This window comes from Odontomachus brunneus, unplaced genomic scaffold (assembly GCF_010583005.1).
Source record: "Odontomachus brunneus isolate Ranch 3 - 2012 unplaced genomic scaffold, Obru_v1 Obru_scaffold_015, whole genome shotgun sequence".
Classification (NCBI taxonomy): Eukaryota; Metazoa; Arthropoda; class Insecta; order Hymenoptera; family Formicidae; genus Odontomachus; species Odontomachus brunneus.
This window is the reverse complement of record NW_022639465.1, coordinates 591024-607985: the sequence shown is the minus strand read 5'-3', so window position 1 is coordinate 607985 and position 16962 is coordinate 591024. Positions and strand designations below refer to the sequence as shown.

The 16962-nt window shown below is 41.8% G+C and overlaps 4 protein-coding genes across 5 annotated transcripts in view; 3 read left to right on the top strand and 1 right to left on the bottom strand.

The window, feature by feature from the left end:
- Window positions 1–61: 61 nt before the first annotated feature.
- LOC116841357 (smoothelin-like protein 1) lies at window positions 62–2341 on the top strand. The gene is made up of 2 exons (XM_032809171.1): window positions 62–687; window positions 755–2341. Exons 1-2 carry the CDS (start codon window positions 227–229, stop codon window positions 915–917), a joined length of 624 nt encoding a protein of 207 aa, XP_032665062.1. The 5' UTR covers window positions 62–226; the 3' UTR covers window positions 918–2341.
- A 10-nt stretch (window positions 2342–2351) lies between these two features.
- Window positions 2352–4705, bottom strand: LOC116841358. Its single transcript, XM_032809172.1, has 3 exons — window positions 4413–4705; window positions 3936–4016; window positions 2352–2700 (listed from the first exon to the last, which is right to left on the bottom strand). Exons 1-3 carry the CDS (start codon window positions 4688–4690, stop codon window positions 2640–2642), a joined length of 420 nt encoding a protein of 139 aa, XP_032665063.1. The 5' UTR covers window positions 4691–4705; the 3' UTR covers window positions 2352–2639.
- A 2498-nt stretch (window positions 4706–7203) lies between these two features.
- Window positions 7204–9849, top strand: LOC116841356 (OCIA domain-containing protein 1). Its single transcript, XM_032809170.1, has 4 exons — window positions 7204–7439; window positions 8210–8499; window positions 8568–8701; window positions 9422–9849. Exons 1-4 carry the CDS (start codon window positions 7380–7382, stop codon window positions 9673–9675), a joined length of 738 nt encoding a protein of 245 aa, XP_032665061.1. The 5' UTR covers window positions 7204–7379; the 3' UTR covers window positions 9676–9849.
- Window positions 9850–14590: 4741 nt separating this feature from the next.
- Window positions 14591–16962, top strand: part of LOC116841298 (AAC-rich mRNA clone AAC11 protein-like) — a 102047-nt gene continuing 99675 nt past the window's right edge. The window contains exon 1 of one of the 2 annotated variants that reach the window (XM_032809072.1): window positions 14591–16895. In XM_032809072.1, the coding sequence (XP_032664963.1) occupies window positions 16518–16895 (378 nt within the window). In that variant the 5' untranslated portion in view covers window positions 14591–16517. The remainder of the gene's footprint in view (window positions 16896–16962) is intronic. The other variant, XM_032809073.1, reaches the window with a different exon arrangement.

The window sequence follows — 16962 nt, the reverse complement described above, 5'->3', positions numbered from 1 at the left end:
TATTATTATTTTATTATTGTTATATATTTCATTTCACGAGAAAGGGAAATTCCGTCTAGTGCAATATTTTACGACCGCAAGTAGAGCCATGTAATAAAACTGCAAAAAATGAGTAATTTTATTTAAATGAACTACAGAAGCATAACTGAAAATTGAAGAGTCGTTTAATTATTTTATTTCTAAATAAGCTATATTAATCTGAACTAAATTATCGTCATCCAGTTATATGCAAATCGTTTCAGGTCGTAGAATTACTTTAGCTTCTTTTCAAATTACAGCTTGGGACACTACCGAGCCGTTGACTTCTAGTACCGCGCTTCCCCCGGTTAATCCGTGGGACGTGGTTCCGTCGGAGCCGGTGGAGTCTACCGGCTGGGCCAATTTCGATAATTTCGAAAATTCCTTAAATATAGAGAATACTGCGAGCGAGGATAAGAAGCCGCGCGACGATGAACTTAAAGAGAAAGTGTCGGAAACGATCGCGGACTCGAAGGAGAAGGACACGACGACTAGCGAGAACGTCGAGGACGACAACGAGAAGGAGAGCAAAGACTCGGCGAACACTGAAGTGACTGGATCAGGTATGCCGTCCAATACGGAAACCAACCTCAACAGTAAGAGCGACGAGAACAAGACGATCCTCGCTGACAAAAACGCTAATCCCAGCAAACCGCCGGCTACCAGCAGGTATTTATAATGTCTACCTGCGTCGAGGCTGGTGTAATTCGTAAAAAGTTCGCCTTGTTCGTTCTAGCGACGTCAAGGGCGCGGAGGAGGCCAAGGCCACGACGGCGGAAGACGCGAAGGACGCGGCAGCGGGCGAGAAGCCGCCGCCGGCCGAGCAACAGGACTCAGACGTCCCGAAGAACACACCTGCCGCCACCGACTCCGTGCTAATGTCGAAAGACGCCAAGTGAAACACCGTTTCCCTCCCATTCTCCCCCCCACCCACCCTGCCTATGTTAGACGAGATATGGCAATAGGAAGAGAAAATCATATCAGTATCGAGTCGTACGAGAACGATCGGAGCATATTACGCCTCTATTTTCATTAGACACCACGTGTTGATTATGTGCTTTAAAGGGAAGAAAGAAGAAACAAAAAAAATGGAAAGTGTGTGTTGACGCTGGGCACAGTATAGTCCCGTTGCAGGGTATCTCAAATAAATACGAATGCCGAACCTACCATCGACGCTCAACTACCATTTAGCGGATAATTTGATGTTTATTACATATACTATATAAATATATAGGTACATCCTGTCCCCTCTCAACCCCACCCCCTTTCCCGGATGGCCAACGTCTGCAGGTATTCCCGCGAAAGTGAAGTCCCTCCCGCGTATATTTTACGACTGTATTGTTAAGAGTTTCGTAAAACTGTTATTTATACGTAACCGATGAACTGTTCTCCGTTCAAAATGGAAGAGAAGAAGGAGGAAAAACAGCGAAAGAACAAAAAGAAAAGGGGACAAATCGCAACTTCTCAGTTCGCGCCATACATGGTCTATAAACGAGGAGACAGAGAGAGAGAGAGAGAGAGAGAGAGACAGAGAAAGAGAGAACGAAAGGAGACGTCGGACGAATTTCACCTCCGCTTGATCACCTCCGCTCGACGTTTGAGTTTGATTTCACGAAACACATTTACACAAACCATTACGAACATTGCGAACAAACGAACGCGGCGAGAGAAAGAGACGACGGGGAAGAATTACTTGTGACGACGTTTAATACTGTAAGCCCGAGATTTCGCGAACTGGTGCTTTTGCTTATTCTTTCGATAAGGCAAAGGTACTTAGGTGCAGTGCCTACTGTCTAACTGAACGTACGTTAGTGCAACGATGCGATATGAGCAGAAAAAAGAAAGAGAGAAAGAGAGAGAGAGAGAAAAAGATAGAAAGAATCGTGTATTTTTATTACCTTTTGTCATAATATATTCGGTCGAAATTTATACGTGATATCGCATTAATCGGGAGCTCTCGACGAACTTGCGCGCTTATTTGCATTTCAATAGAAGCGGAAAAGGAGTGGAAAGATTTGTAGATACATATGTTTAAGCGACTGTTAAAAGTCTTTCACGAAGATCTTCCAGAGGATAAATAGCGTTAAAAATTGCAGGGAAAACCAACGTGTTGCGCACTTCGACCGAGCTACCTTGATATACCTATCGAGATATACTTTGTCATTTCCCGAGACGACAGTTCTGCGAATTATGTTACCTGATTGTTCCGCGACTTTCTTCTGCCTCGCAGGTTTTGCAGCAGCAATGTGTTTATAGCGTTGTACACGAGATATTGTTCATAATTAAAAATGATGAAATAATAATAAAACATTGTTCTAAAATCTCCCAAAGCATTTTCGTTTCGTCGCGTCGTCGCAGTTTAATAACGAAATCTCTTTATAAATTGCGTTACAATTGTGTCATCTTTTACGCACTCCGTCAAATCTCTATATACTATCTCTTGCGTCAATCAATAATTTACTATGCGCGCAAAACTATCGGAAAAAAAAAGAAAATACCACTTGTACAGTCTTTGTGTTTAGCAGTGTTTTTCGTTCACACTTTACAGCCGCAAATGCGTTTACGCGTGTAACTTCGCGTCTGCCTCGTTCTCACTTCGAGGTGTGACAGCATCCTTGGTATCACGAGAATTCGTCATCCGCAAGCGGTGGGTCGTATAACGATATGTCGACTCTCTCGTGCCTGCAAGATATTAAAAATGAATCATTGACATCAAAATGATCGCAAAATGAAGAAACGAAACTACATAAGCCAGTAAATATCGTGTAATAGTGATATCATATCAATGTTATATAATTTTCCACTCGACAATGTAACTGTTATGAACAACATGTGTTACATTGTTTTTACGTTATTGAGTGGAAATTATAACACTGATGTAATATTACCGTTATTTGATGTTTCCTGGGAAGGGAAATAAGAACCAACCAGGGTTCTCACTTTCACATGAACTACTCACGTGATACATAAACAGATTCGTGTGGACAATGTGAAGTATATGAAATGTTAAATTATATGAAAATATACAAAAAGAAATAGTTAAATTATGAGACAAATACTATCTGTTAATCTGTTTTGGACGTTAATTATAATGTTTAAAAAAGACTACAAATTGCATGAAATTCTCAATTCATTATGTGATTAGTAGATTTAACTCTAAAGTAAGTATATATAATCAGAAAATTCTGTGGACTCTCTAACTTGTGTTTAGAAAACAATGTTTATAAATTTATACCAGAATTCATTTAATTTTTAGAATTTTGTTGTAAATTTATAAACGTTTTTTTCCTAAACAAGTTAGAGTCAACAGAATTTTCTGGTTACATTCTCTTATCTTCAAAGTTAAATCTTTCTCTCTTTTTCTCTCTTTCTTCTCTCCTCCTTCCTCTCCTTCTCCCTTTCTCTTATCTCTCTACTAATCTATCTGTTTTTTTATATAAAAATTATAAATATAATGTTTAAAACAGATAAATTGTGTAAAATTCTTGTTTCATTCATGTGACAAATTGATAGATTTAACTCTGAAAGTAAGAATGTAATCAAAGAATTCTGTGAGCTCTAATTTGTTCAGAAGACAACGTTCATAAGTTTACATCAGGATTCTGAAGGTTAATAAAAAATATAAAATTTTCTTAATTAATTTTTTAGCAAGTCATACGCTCTTTGAACAACATTTATGAATTATTCATTGTCCACATAGACAACATTTCATATATAGTTCACATTGTCTACGCGTAGACGTGGAATGTCATAATTTATGCGCACCGTCTAATCCTAGGTTGCATTCCAAAACGTCTTTTTTGAGAAAATTTTATTTGATATTCTATAGTATATATAACGTGAATTATAGATATCGAGTAAAATTTTCTACAAAAAGAACATTTCGGAATGCAACCTTGGTAAGAATAAGATGTTACCTCTCCGTACTCTCGTCCGTTGTTGTGTTATCCGTGTCGGTGAGAATCCCAATCTCGTAAACTACGGCTTTAATCACGTATCTGAAAGCGGTGACAAATATTTTGGACAAGTGTTTCTCTGCCCCCCAAGGGTAATATATAAGTGAAAAATATCTTCTCAGATAGCACAGAGAATTCAAAAAGAATTCAGTCGTATCCCACATAGCACAAATCTCTAAAAGACTTCTTAAAGAGTTCCAAAAGTCCTCCAGAACACTTTTGGAATTTTTTAAGAAGTTTTTTAGAGATTTGTGCTATATGGGATGTCACCAATCCTGATTTTCAGATGCAAAAAGAATTCTTCAGAGTTCAGTTCAGTAAAAAGAATTCCTTTTGCAACTAAAACTGAACTCAGAATTGGTGACATACGACTGAATTCTTTTAGAATGCTCTGTGCTACCTGGATTGTGACAGATATACAGATATAAAAAAGATTACACGTCGGTGTTGGCTGCAATTTCCGTCGAATTGTCCGTGGAGTTGTCCACCGTCGAGCTCTCGGACACAAGATTTTGATACTCCTTCGCGAGATCGGGTATCGGACCGGCACTCACTGGTAGCAACGTCGTCCACAAGGACAGTAATAATATAAACAACATCATGATACGAGAGGGTGGAAACGACCAACAGGTTCGATCGCGGTGTCCAACGGCGCGCGACATTTTCAAGCGACAGACCTCGACCATCTCAACCGTCACTTTTATAGCAGCAAGCATCTGTCCCTCTCGTTAACACCACCGTACGTGTAGGCACTTTTGCATTACGTATTCACGATCTGTTCATAAGTGGCATAAGAGGAAATTTTCCATGTCTGTTTGCGCGTGAGCGATGCAATTGCGTCAGATTGGGTGGCAATGTAAAAATCTGCAAAAAAAAAATCGCTCGTGAATATTTGAATCGTGTACCAATGACTGAAATTAATGTTAAAGTTAGTTAGAATCCTCAGAAGAATTCTGAGTGATTAATCTTCCTCAGAGAGCCAAATTGTTCTTCTGTCATTATTTTTTTACTCTTCTTATTCTACATTGCTATCCATAGCACAGAGAATTAAAAAAGAACTAAAAAAAAATTTAGTCGTATATCACCAATTCTGAGTTTATTTTTAGATGCTTTTTACTGAACTGAATTCTGAAGAATTTTTTTTGCATCTAAAAATGAACTCAGAATTAGTGACATACGACTGAATTCCCTGGTAAAAAAAAGTTGATAGAGAACGATAGAATAAAATTCTATCGTTCTATCATTTTCTATCGTATAATAGAATACTATTCACATTTGTGAATTCACGAACCAAAATCCATATTTAAAACGATAGAATTTTATTCTATCGTTCTCTATCAACTTTTTTTTACCAGGGTTCTTTTAGAATTCTCTGTGCTATCTGGATAATAACTCACATTTTAATATTAATAGATTATTTTAACTTGTATAAAAAGATTTCAGTAAAAAATATTTATTTAAGAAAAAACTTTTTATTTAAGTAACCTTTTCTTTAAAAAAAACTTACTTTAATAAAAATATTTAAGTAAAAAGGTTTAATAAGTTAAAGAATTAATAAATCAAAGTTCATGAATTTTTAAGTAATTAGTTTAAGTCAAAAGTTGACTCATTAAAGCTAACTAAATTAAGTTAAAGTTACAAACTTTAACATTACAAACTTTTTAACATTTTAAATCAACTCTGGATTGATCAATTAATTATTCACTTAATTATTTATCAATTATTACTAGGATTGGGTAACAATTAAACTGAGTTTACAAATAATTTTTAAATGAAAAAATTTAAAAAGAATCCTAAAAAAAAGAAAATACAAAATTCCTATCCTGAATGTTACTTACAAACCTTCTGATTGACTTTCATATTTAAAGACACTTTTACTGACAAAAGAGAATTCAGAATAAGAGCCAAAGTCCCGGTTGAGTTAGAACAAGTTCTCATGTATGCGACACTTCTAAGCGATTCTGTAACTTTCCTGTGACAAGCCTGTTAATAGAGATGTCACACAGATAATTTGTTCAAGGTTTCTGAGAAAGATTTTCCGACGTGTACGTGTGTAATCGCGAAACGTATGCGCATATCTCATGATCGTTTCAATGCGCAGATACCCAGCGAGAAATGACTCGTCGATCGACATCGAAACGATGTCAAATCGATATCGAAATCGTCAAATCGACGTCGATCAACGAGTCATTTCTCGCTGGGTGTCTCGGGGATTTTTAATCCAAAATAAACGAATATAAAGGATGAAAGTAAGGTAAATCGTTGGTAAAATAATTTTTTGAACGAGCTTGGAATTTTCCTTGTACAGTTTCGAGCTTGTATATCGTCGTGTTAAACGACGCGGTAAATTAATTAGCGTGCATATGCAAATAAATCGTGTCACTCGGATACAAACATCGGTGCATTATTCAAAACGCCATTCGGCACCTCGGCCGCTATTTTAACGCGTCAAGTGACCGAAAACGTCACGTATCTGTAATAATTAACGTGTTAAAAGGACTCACCCAGGAGAAAATACCGAAAGAATAATTCTCGAGTTCGACAGCGAACCCATACAGCACAAATGTTCAACAGATGTTCTAAGAATATTCTAAGAATATTTGAATATTCTTAGAATGTTTTTAGAATATCTAGTAAACATTTGTGCTATATGGGAAGTAATTTTCTTCTTCCAGAAGAAATTCCCGGGAAAAAAAAGTTCAGATAAAAGCTAAATATGGATTTTGTCAAGATTTGATCAAATATAATCAGATATAACGTTATATATGATTCAGATCCATATATAATCATATATAATTATATAATTGTATATATGATTATATATTATTATATGTGGACAGATCTGAATCATATATAACGTTATATCTGATTATATCTGACCAAATCTTGACAAAATCCATATCTGGCTTTTGTCTGAACTTTTTTTCCCAGGTCGTCAATAACTCTGTCATTTTGATTATTTTTTGTTATAAACAACTGTATCAATACAAGCGTAAGATATCAATTAAAGTGTGCAATTTAAGAGAGAGTATTATGGGGGGATTCACAATTTTATAAATAAATATTATCTAAATTGTCTCTCTTTCTCTCTCTGGTTTTTTGCGATACAAGTACTTCTCTTTATCGACAACTAAGAACTCGATCTGTCTTTATCGCTTCGATAAGTTGATCCACAGATGGTGACACTGCATTCATTTAACTATCGAACAGCAATGGTTGAACTACAGATGGCGGTAATGTCTCAATTTCGTGCAGTTGCACGAAAAGATTGTGGTAAAAGTTATATTTATACACTCGAAGTACGCTGTTTACGATTATCGTCTCGACACTAAATATCAGTTACTAGAGACGAAATTCTCCGTGTTTGATGTGTGATTGAAGTATTATTAGCTCATCTCATGAACCATGACTATGGGCACGCAACAACCAGATTATGGCAGGCCGGATTTCGGCAGGCAAGGACAGGTTAGGAAATAATACTTTGCTCGCATTTGGATTCTTTAGTTTTAAGTGACAGAGTGATGACACATATAGTTACTCTACAGTTATTTAATAGTTAATAAGTATCCGGGAAAAATAATTATATATAATTGTATGTGATATAATTGTATGATTATATATGTGATTATATATATAATTTTTTTATAAATTTTGCCTCTATATATATAATTATATTAATTATATTATTCATATACAGGAAGGAAATGCAGTCCAATGTTACAAGGAAAAAAATAATTTCTTTCAATGAAACGTGTTGACATCACAGACTGTCAGAAAATAAACAATGACTGCATTTAGTGGAAAAAGTCACTTTTACAACTGTTTTACTGTTGTAAAATTTGTGAATCTGATTGGTATATGCTTTAAGATTCAGACAAGATTAAGAGCATGCATGCAGATTTTCAAATTTCACAACATTTGTAAAGTAGCTTTCTCTACTGAATGCAGACATTTATTTCGATTGTACCGCAGCATATTTTCTCAGCATGAACATATATTTATGATAATTACATAAATTTATAGGTTTTTCTATATAACAAAAAATAGTAATATAATATTTAATAGTTAATAATTAATATTCAATGTTTCAAAACATTGCTCCATTTTCAAAAAACTTCCAGAAATACACTTTTTTTCAAAGTGTTACATTAGTCTGAATTACATAATTACATAAATTACATAAATAGTAAATTACAAAAATTCTGAGTTCTATGTGCTTTCTCGATATGTTGTAGAAAAATAAATTGCAGTTGACGGTAGAAGAAACAAACGCCTGGCAAGATTGCATGAAAAGCTCGAGTATCCTAGCTCCATCGATAGTTTGCGCGGCCATCAGCTACACCACTTTCAGATTTACCCGATTTCGCGCACAGGCAAAATACGCCGCGGCATTCGGCGCGGTGATGGGTCTGACATTGAGCAGAGCGACCGCTTCTCAGAGATGCTTGTTTAAAGTGGCCTCCATGCCGAACAGTACGCTGAAAGATCGTATAATGGAGGCGAGATATGGAAACAAGCATATGAGGTATCGATTCACGACAAACTGATCGCCAGTACTTGTCTGGGACTTAATTAAATCGACTTTTTCCTCAGCGAGAGACAGATCTTCCAGTCACCAGATGCGGCATTTGAGACTCAGGGCTCTGAGCAGCCGCCCACAGAAATGGTGTTCGACGATTACCCGCCGATGAATTCGTACGACACGTATAACAGTCTCAACGATAGCAGTGAGTTTTGTGAAAAGTATTATTGTTAAATTTTTATATCTTAATCTCTCTCGTTTGTTTGATGATGTCAGGTTTTTATTGTTTTGGTCTTAAAATGTAAATATTTAAACTTTCAATATTAAATATATGTATAAATATTGAGTATATGCATTTTCTCTATGTTAAAAAATTATATATAATATTTATATTTAAAGACCAAAACAACAAGAATGTCAAGGATTAGGTATGTGTCTGAAAATTGGTACTTTTACTTTTCAATGAATAATAAATAAATTACGGAACAAATAGCGATGATACAATATACAAATTTAAAGTGATGCGATAGTCTATGAAGAAGTCAGAAGTAGTGGAATAAAAACTCTCAGAAGCGGAATAAAAATTAAAGACAAGTCGTCTATGTTAAATGTACGTTGAAATGAAAACCATCAAAATATTCGTTCAGCGAGCAGTTAATTTATTATGAACTGACATAAACTTGCCTCTAATTTTCGTTCACACTTCTTCTAACATCATAGATTATCGAATTACATCGAATTTGAACTGCAATTTTTTTCAAATTGAAAAGCAACCAAGGATTGGAGCCGAAATTTATTATTATTATTTATTACACACCTTGCATTCGACTTTTATAGGTCTTTCGTTACGAAGTTTTTAATATCATAGAATCTCATATGTAATTTATTTTTCTTTATATATCTTCAACGAATTACGTTTATATAGGCGACATCCCTATCTCGGAGGACATGGATCTAACAACTGGACCAATCAATCTGCAGAAGAATACCACTTATGAAGAATTGAGACACAATAATAGAGAGGAATATTACAAGAAGACCAGGCAATATTACGTTCCTCAAACGGCGGAAAGATATCCGACGACCGAGGCGTCCCAACAACAACAACAACAACAACAACAGACTCCTGCGAGCATACCAATACAGGGAAAAACCAAATATGGCGACGTGTGGGGTTGAGATCGAGTCAGTTGTTCAATGTTCCGCTGCTATTTAGCACGGATATCACACATGTAAATATGTATACGTAGATCGTATTTCGTATTATACAGAACCATATTACACGGCAAGTGAGAGAGTCAAGTTTTGCTGAACACAAAATAAAATGTGAACGACGTATGCGTGCACACACGACACGATCGTTATGGGTATGAGCGGATTTGGCGCGACGAATCGTAGACTCGCATTCTTCGGGCGACGGTATAAACGACGTGTTGAATGATTCACGAGCTTAGGTGGAAACACGAGTAACGTAACTCGTGCACAGTCGTTCATAATTGAGTCACAATCGCGCGAGAAACGCGCGCTATGAGGCGGCTAATTGATAGATGACGCCAGTCCGTAATAAATGCGCGTAAACGCTCGCTCGCTCGCTCTCTCGCTCGTTCAGGTGCGCGCGAAAGAAAGAGAGAGAGACGGCCGTGTGTGCTTACAGAGCTCGCGATGCGCGGGTAATAATGTCCGATGTAACATCGCATGGCTCTTGGTCTTGTCGCGGCGTATGGTGTCATCCCCGCTGCTGTCACCTTGACGTGCCCAAGAGAGCCTCGCTCACTTCCCTGTCATAAGAGCGTTCGCCGCGCGCGTCTGTTCCCTATACTTTCCATAAGTTAGCCGATAATTGCCGTTCGGTATTTGCGGTGCGAGTGACGCCGCGCGCGACCTGCCCTTCCTCCCGCTCTATCGCGCCGACTTACATCGGGCGCGAGTCGTTACATTTTCTCGCGAGCCGAGAGCAATTACCTTTTGTCTCCTCGCCGCTTCCTCGGTTTGAGCGACGTCCCGCACCGACTTAGGCAGGCCGAAGTCGGTCGTCTCGCTTCGTCGAGTCGCGCGCGATCTCGAGCGCGCTTCTCACGAATCGACGGAACGGATATTTCATTTCTATCGCGGCCGTCTATCATCCGATCATCTACGTGTCTCGGCGTGAAATATTAGCGATTAAAATATGCCGACAGCTCGCTCGCGAGAGATGTGCAAATAATTATTACATAAGACTGACGAATCGACAATAATAGCAATAATATAACAGTAACGAGCGCTCCTTACGTTTCCCAGGCGTGTAAAGGTCGTGCCGAGGGACTAGAAAAGGGGGGGGGAGGGAGGGGGCGACTTTATGAATTACAGCTGAAACGAGTTTCACACGATCGATAATTTTTCCAGGATACCCCCGCGATGATTTCACGATTTCTGCTGGTCGCATAAGGTGGCGCGCGCGAAAGCTGCATTTTAATAGGATCCGCTTAATTCGATACGATATCTCGCCTCGATCTTCCACGTCGACTTATCGAGAATATTGCGAGGTATGTACGTTTGCCACTTGCCGCGCGCGCGACGCGCCAGCCAGCAGCTATTGGCTATCGGACGCGACCAATGGGCGAGTACTACTCCCATTCATAAGTTGCGTCGCTTCCGCGGCTTCTAGTGGGGGAGCTGCGGCGCGCGCGCGCGCGCGGTGCACTCTGCGTCTCGCGCTATATTCAGATCAGCTAGCGAGCCGCGCGTGTGTGCGAATTCTGCGCGTTTCTCTCTCGCTCCCGCGTCCGACGTTGCTTTCAACCCTAAACTTGACAATGTATCACCGTGACACACGCTTCCATACGCCGTCACGCGAACACTCGCGGTTCCCCCGATCTTGTACACAGAAAAAAAATACCTAAGAAAGATAAATATTTATTCACGGTATTCTCGCTAATGACAAACATATACTAAATATAGAATATTTTTCAAATAAGAAAATATACATTTGCTTAAGACTTTAAGAAAAATTGATCTTTTCATGAAAACAATTGTTTATTTTGTGTAAATAAAAAAATTTTGATTTAAGTAAATATGTTATTGGTACCTATCAAATAAATATTTACAATCTTTTAGATATTTATTTGATGGAGTATTAATAAATATTTGCTTATATTGATATAAAATATTTTTCAAAATTTACCTAATTTCACCTCGTTCGTCCATGTGCTTGATTTCTCAATCATTTTATGAATAAAAATTGTTTTCATTATCCGAAGTAATATATCGTTCAATTGCAAGAAACTCCACTTTAGCTAGTAATACGTCGCTTAATTTGATTCACTCACGAGATGGGAAATATTAATACAAAATTTCGAGAGACTTAACAATTTACTGTTATTACTAAACCAGTTTTTTAACATTTTTAAGTGTAATATTATTCTGATTTTAGTGAGATTCAGGAAAAAGTGTTCATTATCTAAAAGAACTATTTTATAATTTTGTGTCCATTGCTCTTTTTAAGATAAATACTAAAATGGAGCAACATATCCCTGAGGCCACTTAGACCCGGTCTCCCTTATGTGGCGGTTTTCGTGATGCTTGTGCAATCGCGTCGCGCGACGAGACGTTGAAAGAACAAGATTTCCGAAACTCGTGCTCATTATCTCGTTCTTCGCGGCAGTCTGGCGATTCTGTTCCCAGGAAACATCTGTCGGCTACGGTGAATGTAATTCGCGTGGCGTTACGTATATTTCGGAGAAATTGCTCGGTCCTAGGAAGCTTATTGGAATTTCGAACATTGTGTGTGTGTGTGTATACACACAATATTCGAAATTCCAATAAGCTTCCTAGGACCAATTTCTCCGAAATATACATATATATATATATATATATATATATATATATATTTATTTATTTATTTATGTGTGTATGTATATATATATAAACATCATGTATACTACACGTAGCAGTCACCGCGCGTCACGATTCACGTGCCTGGTTAAACGATCACGTGTAGAAAGGGGAGTCACGCAGGTGCAGGTCATGTGAAATATTTGCACTTTGTCGTAATTTGCGTAACCCATTGCATATATAATAAATCCGCGCGCGCGGCCGAGCTAAAGCGCCGCGATAGAAAATCGTTTCACAATCTAAAGAGAAAGGGAACACCTTTCTGCCTCGTCGCGATCGAGCGAAGCGGGGGGAGCAGGAGAAAAGAGGCAGGGGAGAGGGAGCGCTGTGGAGATGCATGCGTCCGCTCTTCTGTGTACGGCACACTAATATCGCGCGAGCAGCGTCGCATTCTGGATCCGACGCGAATTGTGTGTCGCGAGATACTCGCGGCTAATTAACGCGCGTCGTCCTTTTTAACCTAATGCGGCAGCCTCTTCTTATCTCCTTTTTTTTTCTTTCTCTCTCACCGTCATTTACAAAGTGTCTGACACTAAGTATCCCATATAGATATGTAAAATTACCGTTAGATTCAAGGTGACGATTACTTACGGTAAGATGGTAATTTATTGGTAATTTTGGTGAAATTCGTTGTTTTTTATAGTTTCATGCATAAACATTCGTGTTTTCCGCATTAACGCATAACTCAGATAGCACAGAGAATTAAAAAAGAATTTAGTCACTAATTCTGAGTTCATTTTTGGGTGCAAAAAGGATTCTTTTCGCTAAACTGAGCTCTGAAGAATTCTTTTTGCATCTGAAAATGAACTCAGAATTGGCGGCGACTGAATTCTTTTTGAATTATCTGTGCTATCTGGGAAGATAAAACAACATTCTTCCTATATTCTTGTCAAATGTACATCTGATAATCTCTGAATGTCTCTCAGGTGAAAGAAAGGGAACTATTTACAATCCTTCAATAAAAAAAATTAGAATAAATAAATTTGCACATGTGGAATGCGTTAAATTTAACACGAAGTTGTTTGAAATATAACAATGAACGAATCAAAGGCGTTCTGGTTGAAGACAAAATTTCCGAAATTTTTGGAATTGAATTTCGTGCATTTTGTTTTTCTTAAGTAGATTATTTAGTATAATTACCGGTGAAGGAAACATTTAACACCTGTTTGATTACTTTAGTGTTTCCCAAAAATCATATATTAAAATAGAATCCTGTTTTATCGATCAAAGAATTGATCAAATGGGTCATGATTGAAATAAATTATGATTCAATAACTATGTGTATGTGTTATTGGAACCAATATATATATTTTTTAATAAAACTCGAGTATCAGTTTTAATAATATAATGCTATTAAATAAAAGAAATTTATTGCAATCACAACCTATTGACTAATTCTATTAATACAATTGTATTTTTTCTGTGTACGCATCGTTTCGTTTTGTGCTGGATGAGAGAGAGAATCGTTATCGCGAATTCGGTCGACTTGCGCTGTTCACAGTCGACTAGTCCGTCGTGGAGAAAGTTACGTGACCGGACATCTTATATTTTACTTTTGTATCGTGTGATATCGTAAAATTAATCACGCCAACTTCGGAGCAGTCGATCCTGGAGGATCAAGACGCGAGAGGAAAGAACCTGAACCTGAAGCGACCTCATAGTGACGTCAGAGCACGTGAGGCAGTTCCTCGATTCGCACGCGCCTCAGTTCGCGAATCGAGGAGAGGACTCGGGTGACATCGCGTCGAGAGCAAGGGAGAGCTACGGAATGGCAGTGGTTTCCAGTGGCACGCGAGGGATGATTCGTCGTATGACGGCGGGATCGCGCGCGCGATGGAAGAAGAAAGTAACCAGAGCCGAGGCACATACGAGATGGCGCGAGGGGAGAAGAGAACGGGGGCAGCGGCTGAGAGAAGTGTGCCAAAGTCGGAGGGGAGGTAGGAGAGTCCCCTCGATAGCTCACGTCGATAATCGCGCTTTCGAGACGCGGGCGTCGGCGCGCTGCGTCGTGTATTTGTGCAGAAGGTGGGAGAAGGACGGAATGATGACTTGCGGGCCGCGCGCGCGTCTGATCGAGACGGAATCGGAGGAGACCGAAGGTGAGTGAGTGGAGGGGGAGGGGGGGACACTTATGGGAGGAGGGAAAAGCATATGTATATAAATACTTGGCGCGAGTCGGAGAGAGAGAGAGAGAAAAAGAAGGGAAGAGAGAGAAAAAGAAAGAGAGAGAGAGGGAACGTGAGAGACTCTCTCGGTGTCGAGACGGGGGCGTGCGCTCGATGGCCGCCTAGACCGCTCGAATCGGTCGCGCCCGGGGCGTGAGCCAGGCGCGCGAGTACCGCGGCCTGAACGAGCGGGATAGAGAGAGGACGGCGAGAGGGAGAGGAAGAGAGAGAGAAGGACAGACAGAGAAGGGGGGGCAAGATTCACGTTCGCCGCGGAGGGCTGCGTTCGCCAAGCAGTTACTCCGGAACCGTTGCCTTGACGACACGCGTTCACGCATGCGCGCACGCAACGCCGGCCGTACGCGAGCAACAGTCAAAAGTGCGCGCGCCAGTCGCCTCCGTCACCCTAGCCTTCGTATCGCCGCTGTTTCCACCACCACCACCACCACCACCACCATTGCCACTACCGCCACCACCGCCACCTCCGCGACCGCCGCCGCCACCGCGACCCCACCACCGTCGTCATCAACATTACCACCACCGGCGTTGAATACCACCACCCTCGCCTTCTCGTAAGCAGACTCTGCTCTCTTTCTCTCTGTCTCTCTCCCACCATTTCTCTCTCCGCCCTCGTCCTCGTGGTGCTCCGGCGGCGAACACGCGCGCTCGCGTCAACGCGTTAACGGGAGTGCGCGCTGTCACCGTCGAGAAACGTCATTTCGCGGATCCCGCGGCGATCGACCACGATCGTCGCTCGTACGCTCGCGAGTCGCGTATACATCCACCTTACCCCGACGCTGCGGGACGCGACGTCGTGGGTGCGCATCGTCGTCGTTACCTGCCGCGTCGGATGTTCCGTGTCTCGTGTCGTCGTCGTCGTCGTGCGAATTGCCAACGGGCTCGTCCGAGGCGTGCGTTCGACCTGTCATCGCGAGTGTCATCGGCCGACGAGGGACGAGGATGCTCTGTCGGGGGGTGATCAGCCCTTGCAAGAGGAGGAAGAAGATCGGCGAGTGAAGGAGCAGCCAGTGAGTGAGCGACGATGCCGATCCGCTGGAGAACACTTCGCTAGCATAGGGATATCCCGGCACGTTTCATGTAGTCGTCGCGCGGCCAACTGTCGGACTGTCATTTGCCACCCGATGCCTCCGCTGGAGGACTTCGGCGGACACGAGAACGCCCCGAGGAACATCGCGCCGTGAATCGAACTCGAGGTCCAAGTTGAGCGCCTCTTCGCCCCGTTAGCGCTCCTCCTCGACAACGGCGCGTTGGCGTCGACGGCGACGGCAGCAGCGTCGGCGTCGCCGGCGACAGCGATCACGCGGAGTCGTCCTGTCAATTGGAGCGAGTTTCCGCTAATCGGCGGGCGAGATGTCCGCTGACATTCGAACGACATTCGACGAGCATTCGGCGGCCTGCTGCGGAATAGTGTCTCGCGCACAGAACTCGCTGGACTCGCGCGGGACGTCAACGCGGTGCACGCGTACGTGACTGTAGTCGTGGCTCGTCGCCTGGGTGACCGCCGCGATTATCGCGAATCGAAGTGACATCGTGAAACACGATCGCTGCGAGCCACAAGAACTCGCCCTCTACCGCTGTCATCAGCCTACTACGGCCGAAATCTCAAGGGAGAAACTGTCCGAGAGCACGGAGAAGGTCTCGTCGCGAAGCGTCGCCAAGTACCGCGGATCGAGTCGACGAGGAAGATGCTGACATCGTGTTCTCCGCTGCGGTCCGCCTGAAGTCCGACGGAAGAGACCTAGAAAGTAGACCCTTCTGGAGCTTCAAGGGAGAGTCCGAGTCGGTCGCTTCCGCGTCGGCGGGTTGCAAGAAAAAAAGAAAGAGAGAAAGAAAGAAAAAGGTACAGAGAGAGAGAGAGAGAGAGAGAGAGAGAGAGAGAGAGAGAGAGAGAGAGAGAGAGCGGAGGGACTCCCAGCCGTCGGCGAGAGATATCACGGCGCGTCAACGGCTGCGTCCGCAGGTTGGATGGTGCCGCGAGGATTAACCCTCGGCAGAACGACGTCTCGGGAGCCGGAGCCGGAGCAGCTACGCTTTTACGACTCTCCGCCGCCGCCACGGATGGACGCGAGCGTGTGCTGTCTGCCCGCCGGTGCCGGCACGGGAGCGCAGCATCCTCATCCGGCGGCTCTGCAGGGTCTACCGTCGGCCGGACAGCCGACGATACAGCCGCCTTACCAGTACGCCGCGGATCAGATAGTGCCCGACCGGGCGCAACCCGACGGACTCGCCGTGCTCGGATGCAACGCACAGGACGGCTGGCAGCAGATCTCGTCGACGTCCACCGTCGCCGGGGCCGTGACCGCCACCACCGCGTACATCGACTACTCGTGGCTGCAGATGCAGGTGAGTCCTGGTCACATCCAGCCAACAAGTCCCTTCTTTCCGTCTCCTCGCGGAGGTCCTCACGGAC